Source organism: Falco biarmicus, chromosome 4 (assembly GCF_023638135.1).
Source record: "Falco biarmicus isolate bFalBia1 chromosome 4, bFalBia1.pri, whole genome shotgun sequence".
NCBI lineage: Eukaryota > Metazoa > Chordata > Aves > Falconiformes > Falconidae > Falco > Falco biarmicus.
The window spans coordinates 52654326-52672281 of NC_079291.1; the positions used below are offsets into that span (position 1 = coordinate 52654326).

General features: G+C 41.1%; 1 protein-coding gene across 2 annotated transcripts; it reads right to left on the reverse strand.

Moving 5' to 3' along the window:
- Nucleotides 1–1094: 1094 nt before the first annotated feature.
- NOM1 (nucleolar protein with MIF4G domain 1) lies at nucleotides 1095–16289 on the reverse strand. 2 transcript variants are annotated; one of them, XM_056337028.1, is made up of 11 exons: nucleotides 15282–16289; nucleotides 14410–14534; nucleotides 13227–13422; nucleotides 10929–11252; nucleotides 10289–10399; nucleotides 8858–9025; nucleotides 8151–8272; nucleotides 4489–4621; nucleotides 3989–4120; nucleotides 3148–3257; nucleotides 1095–2149 (listed from the first exon to the last, which is right to left on the reverse strand). In XM_056337028.1, exons 1-11 carry the CDS (start codon nucleotides 16254–16256, stop codon nucleotides 1972–1974), a joined length of 2574 nt encoding a protein of 857 aa, XP_056193003.1. In that variant the 5' UTR covers nucleotides 16257–16289; the 3' UTR covers nucleotides 1095–1971. The 2 variants fall into 2 exon arrangements, with proteins under 2 accessions (XP_056193003.1, XP_056193002.1); XM_056337027.1 differs by having other exon boundaries at nucleotides 14410–14532; nucleotides 15277–16289.
- Nucleotides 16290–17956: the final 1667 nt, after the last annotated feature.

A 17956-nucleotide genomic window follows, 5' to 3' on the forward strand; every position in this document is an offset into this window, starting at 1 on the left:
CAAGATTTATCTTGAGGAGCAAAGTTGCCTAAACCTCCCAGCTAGAGCAATGTGTTTCCATTTATGTATTATTAAATCACAAACACATTGAAAAGCTGGGTCTATCTAAACTCCTGCAAAAAAGGCAATTAATTAGGTGGCTGTTGCAGTCTACGGGGAGCAATTTTTCCTCACTGAGGTCCCATGCGCTCCACAGCAGGCAGCTTCTAAGGGCTTGCACAGATTTTCTCCCGAGTCTTGTCTTCAACACTGAAATATGAGGTTTGGCATGGTTGTTTGCAAAGGAGCCGTTTACATGCACTCTCTAAAGTTGCATCTTTTGTGTCTGTCAAAATAGTCTCAGTTCCACTGCCCATACTTTTGTTCGTTGGTATGCATATTAGAAATACTTGAATTAAATGTTTTTCCTCTTCTGCCTATTGCATGTAAGATGCAACTGAGGGGAAATGGCCACTTTTCTATCCTTGAGAGCTGCCAGTGGTATGAAACAGGCCGAAGAAAGCATCTTGCCTTGTTCTTTTGATAGGAATCTCTTCTGTGTTAGTTGTTACCCTGCTAGTACAACCTGGGATTTTGAAACCGGGTCTCTCTGCTCCCACGCACAACTTGCCCTCTCCAACAGAGGAAAGGTGGGAAAAATCAGCTCTCTGGCTGCTGGGGAAAGAAGCACTCCCCTGCCTGAAAACATTACTCCTACAGCTCAGCAAGCAGAGTATTCTACACTCAACTATTTGATTAAAAAAATAAAAATATTTAAACATTTTTCATCCACCTCTTTTGCTGCAGAACTGAAAATTTTCTGGAGGATGCCTACTGGGAGCAAATTTTCCCAGCAGGGACAGATTCAAACAAAGTAGCTGAATAGATCAATTGGTATCAAATGTAGTTAGGAAGCACCATAAGCGAGTGGGCTAGTGCACGCTAGAGGGCAAGCCTGGTTATAGAAACAGGGCTCGCAGCTCTCTAGCAAAGGTAGATCATGCAGATGCAATGATACTGTGGATGAGAAAGTGCTTCCCCCCCCCTCCCTGCAATTTAAAGTCTTTCCCTTCCTGGTCAGCCAGCTAGGGTAAAGCTAATACAAACAGCAAATCTTTAGAAAAACTACCGTTTAATGTGTAGTGCTAAGGTGAGAAAAGAAACAAAGCATTAACACCGAGTGTTACAAAAAGAAGTGTACATTTTTTTTTTTTTTTAAACATCTGAACGGAAAATGCAAGCAAATTCTGAAGGAAGGTATTATGTTATTAAAAGACTCATGCTGATATTATTCTTTATGCCTAGAAAAATCTGATCAACACAAGTGATTAGCCAACTCCAGTTTTAAAGCTGTGAAAAACAGGCTAAAAGAGCAATAAAAATGTGCTGTTATCACTAAACCCAATATAATTGGGCAAAGTCAGATCTTCGAGTCATTTTACTACGGCTTAGAATCCGACTGAAGATCTTTTCCTGACACAGTGTCAGGTAAGCAATTCACAGAATTAGCATACAACTTCAACACTTTTAAGAAATAAAGTCTGTTTCTTCCAAAACCGACTCACCAGTCCTCGTGCCATCTAGTGGCCTGTTTCTTCAGGCACGTACAATGATTAGTTACTAAAAGCCTTTGGTTAAGGCTGCTTCTTTAACATACGGTGATCAGCATTATGCTATCATTTTAAATGAAAGGTTAGAATATGAAACGCGGAATGCTGACTGGGAGTATCACAGAAATTTACTCTTTTTCTCCAGACACTAACCATCAACATGAAGCACTCATACTAAAAAGGGTTATGACAAAAAATACATTTCCCCTTTATTCAAAAAGGCCTTATATCACCTTTGATTAAACCTGTAACCAGTGTGTAGACCAAAGATGGATCCTTGATGGCTCTCCTCATTCTCAATTATTTGGGTCTGAAAGACTAACAAAGCTCTGCATCTTCATGCAGACTTTGTTTTTCTGTATGTTTTATTAGAAAACCAGAACTATAGTTTCAATTTGGATTCTTTTGCTTGCAAAGCCTTGGTTGCTAGTTCAACTCTCTCTTTTAATAAGCTAGCTTCTTCAGCGCTCCTTTGAGCTTGTGCATTCTTTAGTATGAAGTGGGCAAGGAAGAGTTTCAAGCCCTCCCGCAGCAATCCCAGTTTGGGGTTGTCAGATATCCTGTAAAGACACAGATTTAAAATAGTATTTAGTCTTCTACTGTTTCAGAAATTTCTTTATTTTTTTTCTTTATCTACTTCAGAGACATAGAAAAAAATCCAACCTATAAAAGGAGCTTTTCTGAAGAGGTTTTCAAATTACCAGCAAGTCTATATTAGTTTGGCAAGCAGCCCAAACACACTCAACATACAATTGACCCCCAACAACAAAATGGAATATTGGAGCCTTAAACTTCTTTATGTCAACAATTATATCACAGCAAAAAATGAGGCAAATGCCACGTTTGAGCTTCCTTGTGTTGCAGTGTAATGGTTGAAACATCACCACCTAATTTTTTCTAACTTCATGTGACATTGCAAGTTTAATACAAGAACATCACAGAATCACGGAATAATTTGTCAGAAAGGATGTTAGCAGGTCATCTTGTCCAACCTCCTGTTTAAGGCCAGACTAACATCCAGGTGCAGTCAAGTTGCTCAGTGCTATCCACTCAAGGATCTCCAAGGATGGAGATTTCCCAGCCTCTCCAGGCAATCCTATCCCATACACAAAAATCAGATTTTCCAGACAACGCTGATTTAAAGAAATGAAAAGGACCCAAACCTTTCCCTCATTACTATTTTTAATTCTTCCTTCTTACACTAAAGACCACTCTACCAGTAGTCTGTGCTAGAAGGTAATTCTACTGCACACAGATGGTAAATCAGTATGGAAAGTAGGTAATTACAGAGCTCTGCTCATGAAAATCCTATGACAAATTATACGTTGAATATCTGAAAGCCTTATTTTGTGTAACACTTCTCACAGTTGTAACTATCAGAGCCTGTACTAACACAGAAGTGATTCTCCCCACTCACCCAGGAGAGCTTACTTTTTAAGGGACGGATGGCTGAATTTTGGAATAGGCACTGTGTAATTTCCAAACAAAATAAGCAAACTTCTTATCTTCTTAATTACTACTCACCAAGGGTTCCCTGGAGATGTCTCTGATTACTTACCTCACAAAAATGTCGCCGAGTTCTTCAGGATCTGTTTTGGTTAACAGCATGCTTAATACTTGTCGCAAGAAACGGACTTTGGGTTTATCTAGTTCGCTGAATTCAATTACCTAAGTAGAGAGAGAGAGAGAGAGAGGGAGAATTAGATTAATTCAAGTATTTCAAACAGCTGAATTCTCTTCTAAATGAATAGTCATTAGCATATCAACTGGCCTCCCATATATACAGAGTCTTAAGTTTGGCACAGAAGAATTAGCTGAGAACGCTGCCTCCAAAAGCTAATTAATAAGGAAAGCAGAGAACTTTTTAAGGAATAAACCTGTCTAGTAATACCAGAATACTGGATATAATTTCTCTATTAGATACATACTTTAGAAATACCTATGAATATCCACATAATTGCCTGTTTAACACATTTCAATTATTCTTCTAATAAAATTCTATGGACTCCCCATTCTGAAATCCAAGTGCTCAGTAGATTTCTTTTGTGCCTAATAAAAATCAACACCAGCTCAAAAGCATAGCTGAAAATCCACTGACAAAGCTTGTTAATGAAGGGGCCTCAGTTCCAACTCTGCGGACTCTAAAGAAAATGATCTTACCACTGCTCTAGATATAGAACTGTAGACTTTCTGAATGCCTGGGTCAGCATAGGTTCCCTTTTCCTCAGATGATAGCATTACTGTAATCAGTTGGATTAATTTAGCAATTCAAGAACAAGTTTTGTCTTAGTTTATGACCATGAACAGCTAAAGTACCAGCTAGGTAACCAAGAAAACATATTTTCCATAGAACAAGCACACGCAAACACAGAAGTATTTTGGAAAGAAAACACACCAACCTTGAGAACTGAAAGTGGCAACGATTTTGTCTTTAATAAGTGAGCCAAGAGTGAAACCAAGTTGGAGATGGCAGCAGCTGAGAGGTTTTCTAAGTCTTTGATTTTGTCCCAAATACTAAACTGAAATGTGACCTAGGCGTCAAAGGAAAAAAAACAACCTACAAATCAAGTGGCTGTTTAAATGAGTAACAATGTAACAAAACCTTTTGACCTTCTATTCTTTATGAGCCCTTTGATAATTAACAGAGATGCTTGAACAGACTATTCAATTCTTTTCAAATGCATAAAACAGGGGAAAGTAAACCTTCTGCAGTAGTTATTTTATTTCCTGTTCAGATCTGACCATGAGCATGCCTTACTTGAATACACAGCTATACCAGCAGAATATTTCCTCAGGATCCTGATCTTAACAGGCATGCATCCACTCTCAGGTATTTAATAACTGTTTTCCTAACCACAATAACGACACTAAACCAAAATAGAAACAAATTTTTCTTCACCTGAAATCGTCTTTCATATTCACAAAACTTATTAGCTAAAAATGCGTAGAAGGGGTTATATGTCTTCTCCTGTAAGCAGCAGTAAATGATAACATGAACGATTTCTCTCTCCTGCTGATCCTTCAGTCCAAGCCTAAAATTTAGTGAGAGAATGAGAATCGTTTAGTCGGGAAAAATTACTACCACAAAGTAAAAGCTACAGTTAACATCCAAGACTAATACTTAAAAAACAACCCCTAACACTGTATTAGATTTTACTTTGAGAAGCTTCTTACAAGTCTTTAAAACACTGAATGGCCTCAAACCCTTCAGACTGTGGGCTAAATCAGCGTCCTGGTACAGCAATATAAAAATGCTAGAGTATTATCAGTGTTAAAGGAGTGGCTGCAAAAGCAAGACCTCGACAGACAGAAGTAGAATGATACAAGTACAATTACCCCTGTGGGAGTAAAGGTAGCGCGCTCCACATTTGTAGCTCTCCATGAAGAAAAACAGGAGAGGGCACTGTCATCATGGAGTCTTGTGCCTTTGAATGTAGCAGCAGCACTGCAGCAAGCACTGCTGCATGGTGTACATTGGCGTACAAAGCTTGAAAAGTGAAACAAGAACTGCAGGATCCCCTTGCAGTTATTTCACACTTGTTCATGGGAGGAAAAACAGCCTGTGGACGAGCATAAGCCTATTTAGAGAAGCATGTCCAGGGCCCTTCACTTCTGTGGTAGTCACTAGAGATGAAAATATTTAAAGATGTTCTTCCTATTTAGTTGGTGATATGAATGCTTTAATCTCTAGATCAACTCCATTTACGTAATACTTGAAATTCACTATTGTCTGATAGTAGCCTAAAAGGATGCAGCCAGTGATTTCAAAGCACCTTAAAAAAAAAAAAAAAAAAAAAAAAAAAGCAAAAAAAAGCCTGAAGAAAACAGTATCAATGAGTACTTCTGTTGGCTGCCTCAGCATAAAGGCCAAGGACTGAACAGCCTTCCCACTTGAACAGCTGACCAGTCTGAAAGAGGGCTGAGACGCTTTGGCAGAGAATGGTAACTAACTCACAATGCACCTGTTCTGTGAATAATATGATTTAGCTTCCAGGGCTGCCAAATGCTTGGCAGCATTAAAACCAATTAAAATGAAAAATGCTTCATATTATAATCTGAAAAATGTCAAACAAAATTCTTTTCATTGCTTCAAGCTCAAGTTTCATATGGCATTAGTATAACTCAAGTGTATTTTCTAACCAAGTTTGACTCCACTGGAACTTGCTCTACCGTCTGTAGAGTAGTTTGTCATTGCTCAATTCTAATGTCCCTTGTTTGTACACACCTCCAGACATCTGCCATTGCATTTGATCACGGACACACACCAGATTAACAGAGAAAATACTGCCTTTCAGCCAAATCGCCCCCAGAATTTAAGGTTTTACAATAGGAAAATCTGGGCTGATGCTAATGAGTGGTGAAAACTTACAAGCCTGCTTCTCCAAGAGGCCAGCACTGTAAGTACTGTGTCTGTGATATAATTCACTTGCTCTCTCATCAGTGAAGTTCTATCTGATTTTATTACAGAGTAACAACAGTTGGGTTTTTTTTTAAATACACAGGTTTTCAGACACTGGAAGTTACATTGCAATCACTTATCTGGCAGTCTCTTCCCTTGTTCATCATCACTTCTTTCATGACTTGCTTATTTAGGAAATATGCACGTTGCTAGACATTGTAACCAAGTACATCAGCACTTCAATGTTCAATTTTGTTCTTACCTAGACTTCTTCATAGACTTAGCAGTATTTAATCTTTTCAGACCTAGCATTCCAGACATCTAAAATTTAAGAGTCAGGACTGTCTTTCACTGCTGAGCTTCACCATAAACCTGCACAGACTTCATAAGCCTGATCTTCTTTCATAAAGAACAAGCAACCACCTCATCTATTAAATCATTCATGAGTGACAGTATTCCCGTCTTGATCACTTTTGCTACCCTGAATTACACATCACACTACAACAGGATATTGAAGACTTTTACAAGCTTCCATTTGTTGTGAGATGTCTATGAAATAGCTTTAAAAACTGCTCCTCCATCAAACTTAAGAAGCATTCAATCCATCTCCTTTGTGAATCTATGGTTTGTGAAAGAGGTGTGGCCTTTCAGCTGATGAAATGGATCAAGTCTCTCTCTTCTTTGTCTCCTAGGATGTTCCCAAACCTCCCTTTACTTCTGCAATCACAAGCTGAGCCAGTTCAGGGAGCTGGTTTGGCTTCAAACTAACTATTTTGCTGTAAGGAGAAAGGCAAGCAAAACTACAGCAGCCTGGTTTTAAAAGAGTTTAAATTACCATTTAACCACACCTAAACTCTGCCAGAGACCTAGCACCAGATGAACCAACAACTACAGTTAAAATACTTCTTTATGTATTTCTCATGCTCTTCCTCATGAGGCTGACATCGAACATATGACTATTAATTCCCACACACTCTGGAACACATGTTCACATTGAATAATTCCTGCACTGACAATTTTGTGTACTTCCCATTATATTCTGCCATATGTGGGCAGACTTGAGAATTCCCCTCTCTGAGTTTGCCGTTTTAAAATCACTATCAACACACACCAATCCGCAGGCAGTTTGTCTGCCAAGCCTATATGTATACAGATTTGTATACTAGCTTGGATAGCACGGATGACAGTCAAGGATCAATCTGCAAATTGAGCTACCAGGTCTTGGCAAGAACTGCAGCAGCAGCAGCTAATTTCTTTTAATTGAACAGGCCATATTAAGATATTGGAATGACTCCATCACAGCCTTAAATCCAATCTGTGTTTTGCAGAAGTGGCATTTAATCAAATATTAGTTGACTTTATTACGAAGTCTGTTTTGGTTTGGTTAGCAAATTAAATAATTGCATGCCATCCTGGTAAGACAAGTCCCTTGAATTACAAGGCTGCAACAGAAAAGTTCAGACATGATCCCTCCCCTCCCAGTTACTAAGACTTACAATTAATATTCTGACAAACACAAAGAACAGCTTAGTTTGAGCTTTTCCCTGATCACACCTTCTAGAAAGCTGTTTGCCAAGTGGTAAGGCAACTGGTCTTAACATGAAATGTGACCCTGGAGCAAATCCAAAGCTAATAAATTCTGCAAGAAAGAAGTGGAGGTGCTAGAACACTACCAGGTCATGCAAGTATGGACAGAGACCTACAAGATGGCTTAACAAGGTGGCAAGATGTAAAGAAGTGGCAGCAGTATGGAAATCTAGCAACAAAACCAAGAGATTGAAGGGGCTTTCTAGTCTGCCTCTTGTGAGGAAGCAAGCCTGCAACAGACTTCCATCCACTAGACCAGGATACACATCTTCAGTGCAAAAAGATACAGGCTCCTGAAGTCAAGATGCTGCAAATCACAGCTACAGACATGAGTGACAGTAACAGGGGCTACTCCCTTCCTCTGACTGCCAGTCAGTTCTGCCTGCCCCCTACTAGTCCTTACCCCGGGGTTTTGGTCCCTCTTTTACGCTTTTACCCTATGTGGATCCCTAGCTATGCACTTTTTTAATTGTATTATCAACTAAATGCTCTTAAACCTAGACCAGCAATGTTATTTTTCCAACCCAGCTATTGCTGTTTTTAGTTCTGGGCTGTCTGCGTTAGTCTATACTTACCTGAGAAGTTTTTCAAAGGCATCCAGGAAGTCTTCACTTGTCATCAAGACACAAAATATACTTCTTCTGATATCAGTATTCATTCTCTGCTTACGAGCAAGCTCCATTATCTTTGAACTCACCTGAAAAAAAATCCAATTGCTACTTTATTTATGCTTGCTTTGAGAAAGCTATTTCTGTGCAGTATTGAATAAAACCATTAATGAAGATGTCAAACTATGAAGCAGCAATCTAAAGGTCTTGAGCTTTTGCCCAGAGGCATAGGTATCATCAGGAGCTTTTTCAACTATATATTTCAAGTGTGCCAATTATTTTTAAGATGTGCTTCTCTAATATAAGTCACCAAGACCATCTCACCACACTACTTTTAGAATCAGCTCAGATATATACCACCCACAGACAGCGCTACCTGTCAGAATTCATACGAGGAAATTCACTTTTAAATCAAGGCTCTTCTTCCACTTACATATATTACTTTTGTAATTCTACAGGATAAGAAAAAATGAGCTATAATATTTGCAGTAACAACTCTTACAAAGCACGAGTACAACATTTTGAAAAGTGTAAGAGCAGAATTCACAGTCCAAAAGCTTAGTCTTACAAGAGTCTTTTTTTGGTGGGCTTGGAAATGAACTTATTCACTTGTATGCAGAACATTCAAAAGATCACAAACACTTAGACTTATAACTAGTACTGCTTGGATTTACCTTTCCTATATGCAGTTTTTGCTGAGTTTTGCTGTTTGTATCATTGATCATTGGTGCTCCGCTCCAGGATGACCCTACGATCCACCAGCGACCAACCCGATCAGCGCTGAGGAGAGATTCCAGGGAGACGCGGAGCTGAGTTTCTTTTCCAGAACCACCACTGTGAACCTTGAATATCAAAACCCAAAAAACTCAAATAAAAGCTTTTGAGGCTTCCTTTTTTTTTTTTTTAAAAAAAAGAAATACTTTAATTACTTAAAATTACTTTTAAACAAATTTTTAAACAAATATCTTAAATCTCCATACAGGTCTTTGCATATATGCCCCTGCTCCCTTTAGTTTCAGCTACCTGAAGAGAATTTACAAGTTTCCTATGTCCTCTAATTTCTCAAATACAAGAAGTTGCTTAAATCTACATTTAAAAGCTCTTGATTTTTTATTTAAAGAAAAGAGATAATAAATTAAAAAAGTAGCCATCTTCTACTCATAAAACTTTATTAGAATTGAGACTTGAAGCTGACATTGTAAATCAGTTGCAGCATCTTACAATCTGGTCATGATTTTCCTTTTGAACACTTGTGATCAAATACAATTACACAACAAACTGCCTTAACTTTCGTACAACTCAAACAACAAAAAGTTTAAACCCTTTGAACAAAGTAAGAAATTTTCAACAAAGGAGTCTAGAAGCATACCAGGAGGACTATGAAAACTGAAGAGAGGAAATTCTACAGAACTAGGTTACCTAGCTTGTTGTTGCCTGGCCTATTATCTCTGATGTAGACATCCTGAATTTACAAGTTTCTGATAAATAAGATGCCCTGGGTGTTGTAGACAAGTAGTGTTATTTTCAGGTTGGAGATACATGGAATCTAAAACCAGATTCAAGTCCTGTGAAAGTGAACTCATTCTCAGTCTAGACAGACAGTTACATTCATGCATTTTGTACTGGGCTGTTCTAGACAAACCGCCCTCTCTCAGCCAACATCCCCACCCCCCCACCCCCAAAGAAAAACCCAGGAAAGAAAAAATATCTAGGTTTTCAGAAGCGTTAGGCTTCCAAAGTGATTCTGGTCAAGTTAGAAGTGGGTGCCTGCATCCAAATCCATGGAAAAAAGAATTTGTCATAATGACTCATTTCTTCTGCACAATCATTAAACATCCCACAATCTCTTTTTCAAGGATAGGACTCTGAGGCAAAGTCTTTGGCTAAGTATTATGTCCTTTCTCAAACTGTTCTGCAGAATGCTGGTTGACTCCTGACTTAACTTGGACACAGGAGATAATGATCTAAGAAGTGATTTTTGTCCACAAGGGTTTCAACCTGTTAAATGAATTAAAAAATACTATAGCCCTCAAGCCTATGCACGATGTAAATAATTACTTCTGGTTTAAAAATAACTATACTAAGTACGTCAAGAAAGTTCTCACCAGTGTTCTTTGCAATTTGCGGAGTTTTTCAACTGGTTCAGGATCATAACCAGGAATCTTACGCATGTCATTATTCCTTAATGCCAACATAGTCTCTAGCATAAAACGAACCTATTAGGGAAAAGAAAAATTTCTGTGGATTATGTCCTCTAAGTTTATTTAATAAACTAGAGTGTACTTTGAAGTTACTATTTTGCAAGAGTAAGCAGCTCAGCTGGCAATACACATCAAAATTTAGATTACGTGAATACAAATACAGAGAAGGATGATTACTTTAACTCCTATTATATCTGTTTGTGTTCAACTTTCAATGCAAAGCTTAATTTGCTAAACACCATGCCTCAGTGAACATTTTTTAAAGTCTTTTTAATACTTTTAAGTATTACAAAACAGAAGCACTGTCCATTGCATAAGACACAAAACGCTCCTAGGCTTACTCATTACAAGCATTTTGGTGTCTGTGTCCTAAGAACTAATGAAGAAAGGCAGACAGGAAGGCAAATAACTGAATGCAACAACTGAACACTCATGGTAACTTGGAACCCAAATGCAGTGGAGCAGAAAACTAAATAAACACATGTATCTAAGTGCTTATTAAGGTCTATTCAGAACAGAAAATCTTTAAAACACACACACATACCCTAGTCTGATCATGTAGTTTCTTGTCTGCTGTGTTTGCTTTCTTCTGGGCTTCAGTGATCAGTTCCTTCAGAGCCAACGCATCATCTTTTCTTAAGGAAAAGCCCACATTTTTCAGAAGAAACAAAATCAACTCAATCTCTTTTTCAGTGAAAGTGCCAATAAGCTTTTTCAGAATATCAAAGATCAGCAGGGAATGAACCACATGGAAGTTATACAGATGAGCAATCAAGGCAAGCAGATTTTCACATTCTTTCCCTTCAGCATCACTTTTACAGAGTTCATCAAATTTCTTCACCACAGCTTCCAAAAAATGAGCACCGACCTGGCAACAGTTCCATTAAGGGGTGGGGGGGAATAAAAAAAATCCAGCAGTTAACTGTAAGTAGATTTTATAGAAATCTGTAAAACACCCAGTTTTGGGGCACTGCCACTAATAATTTTAAAGAAACATTGTTGCTCCTCCCAACCAATATGGATGTTCTACATTTACATACACAAATATCTAAGTGTTAAATGACATCCCGTTGCCCTGTGAACTCTATGCAAGAAAAGCAAATGTTATGAACTTACAGTACACATACATCAGAATTTGTTTACATAATTTTCATGGACACATATTAGCATCTTCCCAGCTGCCAGGCTAGCATGCTGTTACTGCTAGTCACTCATCCAGTAGAAGTGGCATGTCAAAACCCAAGCACATCACAGATGTCAGCATTTCAGAATAAAATCCTTAGCAGGTGGGTAAAAAATAGTACTGTAAAACAACCCCCAACATACCAAGTTTCACAGCTGCTGAGCATGAGCTTAGGCTGCTTTTGAAGCAGGCAGGGATAAGTCTTAGCAATTTGTCAGTGGTGCAGTTGGGAGAAGAAATTTTGGTATCTTTATATTTGTGAAGATAGAATTGATGGTAAAGACTGGAATTAGAAAGCATAGCAAAATATAAGTAGGTAATGAAGACATTACTGCTAAACTAGACCCACGCCATTATTCTGGTGCTAGTACTTACCAATTTTCTTATGAAACCCAAAGTCCCAGTAGCAGTACTGGCTTGCATTACAAACCTCAAGCAGCTTAGGTTTTAACTATCCAATGATCATACTGCACAAATACCTAAACGCAGTTATTGGAATCCCAACTTCTGCACTGCTCAAACTAATCTTAAATGCAGCTGTGCTATCACACTTCCACATAAAGCATATATTGCATTTATTTTACAGAGAGACAATGGAGATTTATGGTATACTTAGAGTCTTACATTTAAAGATGCTGTGTAACAGAGTCAGTAGTACAGAGGACAGTCTGGATATCATCTATTTCTAATACCAATTAGTATACTAGTATCTAAAACCTATTACCAAGCATTGTAATATTACATTATATTTGCAGTCAGAACAGCCTTTCAAGCAACAAAAAGGAACAAAAAAAAAAGTTTAATGGCAAGGCTGCATAGAGAAAACTGCTGTAATTGCATCCATCTGATATTTAAAATGGTTTCAGAGATAGCATTCAGGTCACTACGTGACAAACTGAAGAACTTGCATCAATATACCTTTTGCATTGAGATGTACAAAGAAAATGTAACTTGGTGGGAACATGGTGCTGAAACAGCTGTTTCCTGAGAGACATTTCACTGAAACTAGCTAAAATCTTTCCTTTTGACAACAGCAGTTTCAGCTTCTTCCTAACAGTAAGCAATAGATATTTTATCTCAATCGTTCATAAGGTTTAAAAACACAAAAGAAAAAACCTCCAAAAAATTTGCCATGTTTTTTGAAGGTTTTGATATTCTGTTATATTCTGATATTTGACATACCTAGTTACTTCCACTGATGATTTACATGACTGGGTTTAAAAAAGGACTTTTTCCACTGATGTAAACGGATTTCCGTAACTGTAGTGCTTTTCTTATCTGGATACACATTGTTCAAGAACAATGCCCTCATAGGCCCAAGAGAACAGAAATGGATTAGTGTAATTAACGAGGAGAAAACTGAAATTTAAAAAAATTCAGTTTTATGGATGTAGAAAGATTCTGATGAAAACTCTGATATTTTTGTAACTGACCAGTGGTAGCTCATGGAAGAAATAAATTAAACTGATAAAGCAACAGACTTGGTCCCTTGCACTTGTGGACACCTGGCAAATAAGCTACAAATACTGACGAAATTCAGCTAGAGATGCTTTTTAGTGACACACAATGAAAAACTAAAAAGCCTTTCAAACAAAATAACAGGAAAACACTGTACAATATGTATTATTAAACACAACTAGTTCCAACCACAAGAATTACCTCAATTCCTACATTATGATGAAGAATGCTGACTAAAAGGACATGCTCCATCATCAATCTTGCAGGCATGGCTACTGCAGTAACACAAGCATTCATGAGAATATCTGTCAGAGTTTCATTCATGTCCTTTCTGCTGCTGGCCATGTAGAGCTCTTCCAGCTGTCCACTAATGGAGGACAAATTCGGTTCACTCAACCTATTGAGAAACAAAATGCAATGTTCACTTTTTCTTCTCTCTACATGATTCCCCAAATTTCAATTTACCCAACCATCAACCCAGTCTTTTTAGAGAAACTAGCTTGGCTTAAGAAGAAAGATGGAAAAGATGACTGGAAGGGACCTTTTGTATTTTGCTGTGTTCACTAAACTAAAAACTGACAAAATATGTTTAGGTCTTTTTGCCTTTTTTTTTTTTAATATTTACATGTAAAAACAGATTGGCAGCGGTATTCACAAAGCACTGTCAGTGTCCTTACTGTCACACTGAACAGACTCCTTAAGACGACCGACTTTGTTCTAAGCAGTTGTAACTATGGCATATCACAGTCTTTGGAGAAATTAAGTATTAAAACACCTCATACTCTTCTAACATATAAGGTACATAAAATTCTAAATGACTGAACAAACCACATACTGCAAACCATAGCCTGCTTTTTACAGATAACATAGATACAAAAATACCAATAGATTTCTTATCTTACAAACACTCTAAAATTAAAACGTGTGAAAGCGTTAAAATACTTTTTCTGTTCTTCAGTACTTTAAGCTATGCTTTAACACTACTTTAAGTGTTGCTCCTCCTCAGTTGTAATGTTGGAGAAATTTAGATTTCTTTAATTAAAAAAAGAAAATCATGCTTTTTTGGGGAGGGAAGTTATAACTCACACTGAGGTGTTTTTAATAGGCACACTCCAACCGACAGTGAATTACACCTAGCACTTGCAGACAACTGCTGTGTGGAATTCAGCCCAATCTTAAATTTATTTTCCAGATTTTTAACTTCTCTAGTGACCAACTTTGAAGAATTTATATCAACAAAGATAATAATTATTAAGGATAGCAGACATGATTGCCAACTTAAAATCAGTTTGTGAAGAGAAAAGTCACATCCTTGCCACTTTTCTTTGAATGATGAGCAGTCACACTGAACCAGAAAGATTAATGACTTTCCTTATTACATTACCTATTAATAAGGCCATTCACCATTTTCTTCAGTCTCCCCAATTCTTCTCTCTTCTTGTCATCTAGTGTCTCCTGAGCTTTCCTTACTTGAGGGGGAACATACTTTGTAGCACTGTGATTATGACTCTTTCAGGAAAACAGTAAAATAAGATACCAAATGAGGCTAGTATCTTAAATATTTGAACACAAATATACATTTCTATTTAAGATTAATACAACAGAGTTTTAATTAAGTATTTTACCATCTAATAACTAACACCAAAGGAACAACTTTATGTAGAAAAGAAGCATGCAATGAGTTACCCTTTATGACCGATATAACAGCAGCAAAACTCCTCCACGCTTTACATGAAATTTTCTTTTAAGTTATTTTTATTGAAACCTGGCATCTTAGGTCTTGGCTTTATCCAGATGTTACCAGCTCCAGATGTACTAACAGTTAATGTTAGTGCCACCCAGGCTAAATAACCTGTCTGGCCTCCTCTCCTCCACCCCTGCTACAAGACCCAACACAGGCAGAACCTCAGGGCTCACCCAGAAAAAGTAACACTTCAGTTTGCTCATTTTAACGGCAACGGGGTACCTCCCTTTATTTGCTGATCCTGTCCATAGAGACAAGGCCACACGCCTTGTGCTTCAGGGTATTTATCACCTGCCAGAGGCCTGACCCGGGGACACCCACCCCGCAGGCCCAGCCGCTGTCCCCAGGCCTCGGCAGGCAGCACTGCTGCTGGACCCGCAGCACACCGCATGGCTTGCCCCGACAGCAAGCACCTGTGCTTTACAGAGGCGATCTGAACTCTGCTTTATGTTCAGGTTGTGCCGCGTAATTCTGAGAAGCAGGTTTTGCGTTATCTAAGGGAAACACCCTACCTCCTCTTCTTCCTTCTCCATCTCCTCCTCCTCCTCGCCCGGGGGCTCGCTGGCCTCTGGCACCTCGGGGGAAGAGGACGAGCTCTCGCTCTCCCACTGTCCTTCCCCACCATCCCCCTCGGAAGGGTCTGAGGCGTCCTCCGCCTCCTCCTCGTCCCGCTCTCCGGGCCCCGGCCGGCGCTCCTGGGGCCGCGGGGCCTCCTCCTCGTCGCTGCTCTCGCACAGCCCGCTGAGGCCGGCCCGGGTGCCCAGGGCGCCCAGCACGTAGCCCAGCCCGTCCCGCAGGAAGCTCTGAGGCACCTCCTCCGCCGCGGCCGCCTCCTGCTTCTTGCGGCGCTTGCGGAGCCCCAGCCGCCGCTCCAGGCGCCGAATCTCCTTCTCCTCCTCCTCGTTGGCCTGCAGCAGGGCCCGCTTCCGCGCACAGGCGGCGGCGGCCGCGCGGGGTGCCGGTGCCGGCACCGACCGCTGCTTTCCGACGGCGGCGGCGGGCGAGGCCGGGGCTCTGGAGCGTGCGGCCGGGGCCGGCTTGGCCGGGGCCGGCTTGGCCGGGGCCGGCTTGGCCGGGGCCGGCTTGGCCGGGGCCGGCTTGGCCGGGGCCGGCTTGGCCGGGGCCGGCTTGGCCGGGGCCGGCTTGGCCGGGGCCGGCTTGGCCGGGGCCGGCGCGGCCGGGGCCGGCGCGGCCGGGGCCGGCGCGGCCGGGGCCGGCGCGGCCACGGGCGCCACGGGCTCCCCGCGCTGGCGGCGGCGGCGGCGGCTCCGCTTCAGCCTGCGCTTCTCCTTCCTGGCGTCCCGGCGACTCCTGCGGTTCTGCCTCTCCGAGTCTTTCAGTAAGACCAGCGGCGGCTGGTCTCCGGCTGCGTGCACGAACTCTTGCACCGCCTGCCGCAGCCTGTCTAACTTGCTGCCGCGGCGAGCGCGGGCGGCCGCTGCCCTCTTCATCTTCCCCTCAGCCACGCCGCGCCTGGGCGCCGCCATCTTGGGGAGAGCCGATCTTCCTCTTCCGCCGCGCGGCCGCCATTTCGGGGAGCAGCGCCCCCTGCTGGGCCTTGGCCGCCGGGGCGACCCTTCAGGCGGTGCCAGCCCTGAGGGGATGGGCCCGGCGGGCTGGAGCTCGCTTGAGACCCGTACGAAAGACGCGAAATCCGTAGAGGTCCCTTCTCTTTTTTTTTACATTTAAGAAAATCTAAGGCTTGTCCCTCTTCTTACAGAAGGGATTGGAACGATTTGTCCCTCACAGCCCTGGCTGCGCTTGCAAGGCCCTGATGCCCGCTGGCACGAGGCTCTCACAGGAGCCACACGAGGCCACAGGAGCGGAGGGATGTCAGGGCCCCTGGCCTCTTCTCCACCTCCCCATTCCCCCATTTTAAACCCCTTCCGATCCTGCCAAGCTGTGGTGTCTCCTCCTGAGCATGCCAGGGACAACATCCACATGGCCTCTGTCTGGTGCTAACTTCTCATGGGGCCTTTCCATCCACAGCAGTGTGCAGGACAAGGTGACGCAGCTGCTGGGACCAGTGGCCCCTACCACAGGGATGGGATCTTCCCCGCTCTGCCTCCCCAGCACGCACAGCAGGTGACAACTTGTCTATCATTGATGTGATCAGAGGGAATTAAATGTCCCACGGCAGTTTGCTGCTGTCAGCAGGAAAACCAATTGGTTGGTCTTATTTTTAGTCTCTTTGCTGTACTCTAGGCTTATGCAACCTGCTTGCCGTGTGTGCCTTGCCCTGTGTCTGTGTCCTCTCCTCCCACCAACTTTGAAATCTAGTGCCAGTTTCAGTCATGTCTGGCAGATGCCCACAGTTCCTCAAAACGCTGAATTTCCCCAAGTTTCATCAAAATAGTAGCTGGGTAGAGAAAGGAATTTCTCAGCTGAAGAAGTGCCACAAGATGACCTTAGACCTTAGCAAACACCAGAAAACGCACATGAAAGCCAGTGCACATAACCCAGTTTCAGAAAAAGGGTTACTCTTCAGTCTCCTGTGGGGACCAAATTCATAGGAAGTCAGGCTTTATTATTTTGTTCTTTGGCGTTGCGCTTCTGACCTCTCTTGAACAACGAAGTGCTGCATAGGACTTATATTTCACCTGAAAATTTAATATGGCTCTATTATTCAGAAGATTATTTTTGTCTTTTTATGCATGTTTCCATATTCTCTCATTACATCATATGCCCTAGATGACCCATTCTTCAGAAATGCAGCTTTCTCAAGGCTGATGCATAATGAATCTTTCACTCTCAGTGACAAGATATGTTGCATTGATTTGTCAAGACATTCCTTTTGCTACATTTTCAACTATATATTATGCTATAATTTATTGCTGGGCCGCTCTTTATTCATGCACAGACAGCTCACATGCATTTTGCATCCTATTTATAGATTTATTGATAACAGTAATCCAGCAGCATGCCAGAATGCTAGATAAATACAGCTGAATATAATTTGAGAAAATATTAGATGCTTTTAAAACTCCAAGATTTGCATCTTCCTTCTGTCTCATCATGTAATTTGTCATTCAGGGCAACAGAGCTTCCCAGTAATGGGAGATTTCACATATCTTCAGGGAGAGAAAATGTCAGTATTTGCCTTCTTCAGTACTCCATGTCACAAAGCAATATGTGGAAAACATGTGTTTTGTTGAACTCCATAATTCCAAATTTGAGTGAAAATGGG